Source organism: Microtus ochrogaster, chromosome 16 (genome assembly GCF_000317375.1).
Source record: "Microtus ochrogaster isolate Prairie Vole_2 chromosome 16, MicOch1.0, whole genome shotgun sequence".
NCBI classification, from domain to species: Eukaryota; Metazoa; Chordata; class Mammalia; order Rodentia; family Cricetidae; genus Microtus; species Microtus ochrogaster.
In genome coordinates, this window is record NC_022018.1 from 56,417,069 (window position 1) to 56,424,800 (window position 7,732).

General features: G+C 52.2%; 1 protein-coding gene across 1 annotated transcript; it reads right to left on the minus strand.

Annotated features, from left to right (window-relative positions):
• Positions 1–2,543: 2,543 nt before the first annotated feature.
• Dok3 (docking protein 3) lies at positions 2,544–7,048 on the minus strand. Its single transcript, XM_005355248.2, has 5 exons — positions 6,983–7,048; positions 5,819–6,124; positions 3,763–3,859; positions 3,500–3,672; positions 2,544–3,402 (listed from the first exon to the last, which is right to left on the minus strand). The coding sequence occupies exons 1-5, from the start codon at positions 7,046–7,048 to the stop codon at positions 2,716–2,718; spliced, it is 1,329 nt and encodes a 442-aa protein (XP_005355305.1). The 3' UTR covers positions 2,544–2,715.
• Between the last annotated feature and the right edge of the window lie 684 nt (positions 7,049–7,732).

A 7,732-nucleotide genomic window follows, 5' to 3' on the forward strand; every position in this document is an offset into this window, starting at 1 on the left:
TTGTATTCCAGAAGAGGGCACCAGATCTCATTATAGATGGCTGTGAGCCACCATGTGGTTGCTGGGAATTGAACTCAGGACCTCTGGAAGAGCAATCAGTGCTCTTAACCTCTGAGCCATCTCTCCAGCCCCCTGGCATGGACTTTTGAAACCTTTAAGCCCACTGCATATACCTCCTCCAACAAGATCATTCCCACACCTACATGGCCACACCCCCCAATCCTTACTAAAGAGTGCCACTAACTGGGGACCAGAATTCAAACATATGCGCCTACAGGGGCCATTCTCATTCACACCAGCACAGAAGGGAGCCTGCCTGTGTGAAAGAACACAGTCAAGCTTTCCTAAGTGGATTTCTCCAGCTGGACAGAAGCCAGAACTGGGAAGCAGGCACAGCGCTGCTTTCTGCACAAGCAGAGAGCCCGGAAGTGAAGGCAAGTGGAAAATGGGCACTGGAGTCTTAAAATTAATTTGCTCATTTTGCTGTGGAATGCTGGCTCCTTGCGAGCACAGCTGAAGCTGTCTTGGACACAGAATGCTCCCTGGTATCTGGGAACAGTGTAGGTACTAGGGTTTGCATGTGTGTGTGTCTGTGTGTGTAGTATGTGTGCATGTGTTGTGGGTTTCACATGCATATATGTTTGTCTGTGTGTGTTGTGTGTGTGTAAGTCAGAAGTTGATGCTGAGTGTCTTTCCCTATTGCCCCCCACTTTGCCTACAGAATCTTACTGAAGCTGGAGCTTGTTGACTCTGGCTAGTCTACCCAGCCCGTTTGCCACTGGAATCTTGTCTCTGCCTCCCTGGAGCTGAGATTACAGATAGCAACACACCTCAGCTTTTTTTTTTTTTTAAAAAAGATTTATTTATTTATTTATTATGTATACAGCATTCTGCCTCCGTGTATGTCCACACGCTGGAAGAGGGCACCAGATCTCATTACAGACGGATGTGAGCCACCATGTGTTTGCTGGGAACCGAACTCAGGACCTCTGGAAGAGCAGCCGGTGCTCTTAACCACTGAGCCACCTCTCCAGCCCACACCTCAGCTTTTACGTGGGTTCTGGAAATCCCAACTCCAGTGGCGAGTTATCTCCCTACCCACAATTTCAATAGAACTCTTTTTAAAAAAAGATTGGTGTGTGTGTGTGTGTGTGTGTGTTGGATGCTTTATGCTTTAAGTACGTGTATGTTTGTGCAGGACATGCATGCATGCATTGCCTGTGGAAGCTGAAGAGGGCATTCGGTTCTCTAGAACCAGAGTTAGAGAGTGGTTATGAGCTCGGATCCTCTGGAAGAGCAAATAGCCGGTGCTCTTAACTGCTGAGCCACCCCTCTAGCGCCCCTGCCCACCCCAAGTAGAAATCTTAAGTATAATATATAATTTAATATATGATTTAATCTTTTGATGTTGTTGCTCTTGGTGGTGGGGTTTTGTGTGTGTGTTCATTTGGTTTGTTTTTGGTATACTCTCGTTTGTAGCTTTGGCTATCTTGGAACTTACTATGGAGATGAGGCTGGCCTCAAGCTCACAGAGATCGTCTCTGCTTCCTGGATAATGTAGTCTTTTTGTTTTACTTGTGTGCGTGCGTGTGTGCACGCATGTGTTGAAGATTGAACCCAGGGTCTACCTCATCCTAGGTATGTCCTGTACCACTGAGCTCTGCCTCTAGTCCTATTTTATTTTTTTAATTTTTATTATTTACAGTTGATGAAGCAAGCCAGAGGTTCTCCAGATGTGTCTGCACACTACTTGAGTTCTTTTTTTTTTTTGGTTTTTCGAGACAGGGTTTCTCTGTGGCTTTGGAGCCTGTCCTGGAACTAGCTCTGTAGACCAGGCTGGTCTCGAACTCACAGAGATCTGCCTGCCTCTGCCTCCCGAGTGCTGGGATTAAAGGCATGCGCCACCATCGCCCGGCCTCTACTTGAGTTCTATTGGGCACGAGCGTCTTAGGTGTGTACAATCTACAGTCCTTCTTCCTGTCCTTCTTCACCACACCACTCCTCCCCGTACCGGCCACCCTCTCCACAGCTCAGCTGCCTTGTGGTCCTCTATCCCCCAGGCCCAGTCTTCTTACTGTTCCTCAACAAGCCTAACTGTTATCTTTTCCAAGGTTGTCATAGTTGACTGCTGACACCCAGTTTACTGAGGACAGCAACCAAGTAGTGACTCTGCTCCATAAATGACCCCCCTGAACCTGGAAACGCCGGCCCCACAGCTTGCCCGGATGGGCCATGCTTACCCTTCTGACTCAGTTTAGGGGCGCTTCTGTTAACAGAGCCCATGTCTCCCTCTGCTTGGCTGTTGTTCCTGCCACACAGAACCACACAGAGCCCAAACCACCTCTTGTCCGTCTGCTCAAGTAGACTTTAGCTCAGCAGTGGCTGAAGTCAGCTCAGGACACTCAGTTTCTGGGCCCAGAATAAGGGCCTGGAGTTTGCTACAATGAACACTAGCATACGGTGTTTCACTGGGGACCCAGGCGAAAGCAAGGTAGCGTGAACTGTGGGCCATAGGCAGAAGGGAGGGAAGTTGGTAGGCAAGCTTTATTATTCATCAATCTGTACACTGTCCACTGGGAGTGGGTGGGGCAGCAAGTGGCTCCTCCCCACTGCCTGGCTTCTCCAAGCAGGTCGGAGCAGACAGAGGCTATGTTTAAAGTTGCTCCCTCGGGCTCCTAGGAGATCACCTCTGTCTTGCGGTCACTGCACAGGCCTTCAGGGCCGGTCACAGGGAGCAAGGCCCTTCTTCCGTTCACGGGTCAGCAGGGTCACCAGCTTGGCCTTGATGCCTGCCTGTGCACCCGAGCGGCTAGCTCCTCCAGCCTCATCTAGCTCCATTTCTAGCAGCCTCCGGTACTGGGCTTCCAAGCTGCCGTCCTGGGTTGAGCCAGGCCAACTCAGGTCCTCACTGTTGTGATAGATGGGGCTGGATAGGGGGCTGTGGCCAGGAGGGCCCTCTTGGGACTTAGGACCCCCATTGGACAGCCCAGGACTGGCCTCCAGCACACACAGGTTCTCATAGAGGTGCTCTCTAGTAGCTGTGGGCTTGCTGGTCTGCTTACACACAGACGCATAGAGACCGGATACTGTTTCTTCTTGTGTAGGACTGAGCAGCAACGGCAGGCTTTGAGGCCCATGATCGGCCACAGGCAGCTTTCTGGGAGTGGCCAGCTCAGACCCTGGGGCCACTTCCCGAAGCTCTCCAGGGGGCTCTAGGGAGGGCAGGGAGAGGGCCCGAGGCAGGGGGCAGGGCGGGGATGTGGCTGCCTCTGGAAGACGTTCCCGCTGGCGGGCAATGGCTGCAGCCACAGCTCCACATATGTCTGGGGCACGTGGACTACTGAAGGCAAAAAGGCCCTCGCCCGAGTCACAGCGTCGACCAGCCTCAAAAGAGAACACGCCCTGCACGCGAGAGACACAGGCAGGGGTCAGTGGCTGAGGAGCCAGGACACTGACCACCTTTCCCTACAGGGACCCGTCAGGTTGGCCAGCACCTCACCTTGTCGGAGCCAAACTTGCGCAGGAAACGGTAGGGCCAGCTGTAGCAGGCTTGGGGGTTAGAAGTCTCCCGAAGCTGAATGTCATCTTGGCCCAGCACCAGGAGGTAGGGGCCTTTCAGCTGGCAGCGGGTGGTGGCTTCTGTCCTCTGTACGACCACTGGAAACTCAGCCACTGTACTCAGGAAGCAAGGACATTTCATCAGTTCTTAGAGACCACTGCTGGGGTGTGTGTAAGGCTGCCCCGGGGTCTTCCCTGAGTCACCTTCTTGCCAGGAGGAGTAGATAGAGTTTTCCTCCATGGGAACAAAGCCTCTTTTTGGAGTCTCAGCCTGTCCTGATCCAGAACATTCTCCGGTGCCCTGAGGAACAGATTTGCGTTGTCAATTAGAGCCCGACCTGTTCCTCCCCGCCACCTCTCCCACGGGGTCGGGGTCATCAGGCAACAGCTCCCATGCACTCTGCCTCACACTCTGTAGGGCTCTGGGCTCTCCTGAGTCATTTCCCATTTGCACCATGGGGCAGCAATTTCCACTGGGCTCCCCTGAGGGTGCTGGTCTTGGAGCACAGCCATCTCTGTAGTGCAAGGGTGTTCCTAGTGCTCTAACGTACCAAGGGGATGTTTCTACAGCCCCTATGTGTGGCCAGGGGCTGGGCTGGCTTCCTTATGGCTTTGACAGCATGCTTCAGTGAAGAGGCGAGGAAGTGGGGGACAGGCAGCCTCAAGTAATAGTCCAGCCTTCGCCAAACATCTCACTATCGCCATCTGCAGGTCACCCCTGACCTTCCCTGACTTCCATTACATGGCCGGACCCACAGTTCTTTCAGGTTCTAATTGTCCACCACCATAGCTATCTTAATCCATGAGCACAGCCAAAGCCAAACCCTACCTCCTTTCATCCTGTGCATTTCTTAATTTAGAAACAATTGGTACAAATCAACATCACCATTTTAAGGAACAATTCAGTGATTTTTAGTATAGTCACAAGGTCGTGTAACCATAGCAGCTCCAAATTCCAGAGCTCATTATCATGGCAAATGACAATCCAGTGCCCATCAGCAGTCACTACCCACTCCCCCGCCCACCTGCACTGTCTGTATGGATTTGGTTGTTCTGGATATATCATATGAATTTTTTAAAGCTCTTACGTGCTACCCTTTGTGTTTAGCTTCTTTCATGTCATATTGTTCCCAGGCTGGTTTTTTTTTTTTTTTTGGTCTTGTTTTTGAGGCAGGGTCTCAAGTAGCCCAGGCTGGCCTGGAACTGGCCACATAGCCAAGGATAACTTTGCATTGCTGAACCTTCTACTTCCACCTTCTAAACGCTGGGGTCACAGGCCTGGACCACCTTGCCTAGCTTACGGTTCTGTTTAAATCTTCATTAGGGGATGGCCCTGTGTGGTCTCATCTCTTGGCAATGGTGACTAGTGTTGCCATGAGCACTGGTGGGCACACTTTGCCTGGACATCTCCTTTCATTCTCTTGGTGATGCATGAATCTGGAACTGCAGCCATATGGTAACTCCATGTTTGGTTTTAAAAAACATTTATTACTTATTGCTAAGTGTATGGATTTTTTGCCTACATATCTGTCTGTTGACTACAAGTGTACAGTAGCCATGGAGGCTAGAAGAGGGGGGTCTGATCCCTTGAGACTTAACAGTTGTGAGCTGCCATGTGGGTGCTAGGAATTGAACCCAGGCCCTCTGCAAGAGGGGCCAGTGCTCTAACCGCTGAGCCAGCTGCTCTAAGATTAGCTTTCTGAGGAACTGCCAGGCTTGTTTGTCTTTCTATCATGAACCTTGAATCTTCAGAACCACTAGCCTCTGGTTTTAATACTCCAAAGCCATTGCTCTGATTCAGTATAAAACCTCCAACCCACACATGGCCCAAGGTGGTTTCAACAGGCGCTCACTGAACTTCCCAAATGTACTGACTCTTGTGTGCCTCAGCTACTGGCTGGCCTACTTTCTGCTCCTCAAACATGCCATGTTTCCTTGCCCCAGGGCTTTTGCCCACGACACCAGCATTACAATATTTGTCATTGTGTCTTAGACACCTTTCTCAAACCTCTGCCTTGGGTGAGTTCTCACCTGTCATGCAGGCTCCGCCCACTGTCTCCTCCTTAGAGAGGTCTCCTGATCTAATGTTTGGTTTTCCTATAGCATACATGTGGATCTGAGATCATTCTGTGGGTTTCTGAACTGTTGCTCAGATTTGCTAGACTTTGGCACTGCTTACCAAGTGGCAGAATCTGGCTAAGCAAGGATATGAGTAGGAGGGGTGAGGTGGTCCCCGCAGGCCAGTTCACTTTACACTCACCGGAAAAGCCAGCTGGCAAATGGGGCCAATCCATGATTGGCGGTGCTGTGCAGCCAGCAGGTGGCTTCGCTCAGTGGTAGTAATCAGAAAGGCACCGGTGTCCCTGGGACAATTCTCACCATCGGCCGGCAGAACAGACACACAGTCAGCCAAACGTATGACCCGACGTTCGCCTCGACGGCCAGGCCCTACAGATCTGTCGCCTGCTGGCCCCAGGCCACCATCACGAACATCCCAGCTTTCCAGCCGAGCTACACCTGATGGGCCTCCTGCATACAGTAGAGCCCACACTTTCCGCCAGTATTTCTGTAAAGAGAGAGACTGTTGGGAAGAAGGCTTCCCTGCCACTTAGTTGTGTACAAGCTGCTGAGCAACTGGTCGCCTTGCTTCTGCCTCCCTAAGACTTTAGGGTACAAAGGAAGGAGGCCTTGCTCCGGCAAAGGTAAGCAGGAAGAAGTCTGTATTTAGGGTTGGTCAAGCTCAAATCCCACCCTCCCTGCCCTTTTCTAAATGACCTTCATAGCTCGCCTATCAAGGTCATGAGAATATAAGCCTGGACTTCTCCTGGACTATCTGTAAAGTATCTAGTGGTCGGGGCGGGTCAGCTGACACCGCTGTTAAGCTATCTATTGCCTGCCCCAACCGAAAAGGGCACTTAGGCCATGGGCTGGGTGTGGTGGGAAGGAGGCCTCAGCTTCGGGCTGCTAAGGAAGGAAACATGCAAATGATACCTAGCAAAGGAAACAGTTTTTCTACCCAGGGAGCAGTTGCAGCTGAACTGTGGGTGTAGAGTCTGATGCTCAAGGAGCACAATGAATCTCCAACCCCTCTCCTCCGCAGTATCTAACCCCGTCTTGGTCTGCAGGGTGCTGCTCCATCCTTGGGAGACTCCTGCCCCTCAGACCTTGACCTTCTCCAGGAGCTCTGGAGCTATCATACACATAGGTTTCGGTTCTTAGGACCATGGTCTTGGCATCTCTGAGGCCATCTTATAAAGGAAGCTCTAGCCCTAATCTCAGGCCAAGAACCTCCACTCCCAAATTCCCAGGTTTCAGCCCGCCCACCCAGATTCCCTTCCCAGTTCTCGCACGTCCACACAGGCTGTCTAGGTAGGCAGAGGTTTCTTCCTCTGCCCACGGCTGTCAGGCAGCCTGGGGCTCCCACCTTGCCAAACTTCATGTGCTGCTGGTAAAGGATGCCATCCTTGACAGGGGTCTCCACAGACTCCATGGCCACGGCTGCTCTGAAGACCCGAGGAGAATGGTGACTGGCTGGACGGGAACCCTCTTACTTCCCCATCTGGCCACTTCCCCCTCCCTCTGTCCAGTGACAGCTGCAGGGACAGGGGGAGGGGAGCCTGGTCTTCACTGAAGGGGTAGCTGTCAGAACCAATCTCTCCCTTGGGGTTCTGGTGTTCTGAGACCACACCTGCCTACGGGAGCATGATGCCGCTGGGGGCCACGGCCTCTTGCGCATGCACCTGCATCAGCTGGCCGTGAGTGTCTGACCACAGGATGGATGCCCTGAGTCACAAGTTCTGAGCCCTCCCCCATCCCCAGGAAGCTGTGCACCCCAAGGATGGGAACTACACAGCCCTGGCCCATCCTTGGACCCTCCTCTCTCCAGACTGCTGAACTCCCGTCTGCCATTTCGAGGTCGACAAGCCTCTCTAGCAGTATTGGCGTGATCCAGGACCTTGGGTACACTAAGGCCATTGCTCTATCACCGAGTGACATTCCCAGCCCAATCATAAACATTTCTGAAATTCAGTTTCTCCTCTTCATCCTCACCCGACCTTGGCCCACCTTGGCTGCGTCCACCAACCCTCCTATTCCCTTTCAGCCTAGTCTGGGCCACTCCATCCCCATTACTTCCTGAGTTGTATTTTTTCACACCAGTCCCTTCTGGGCGCCC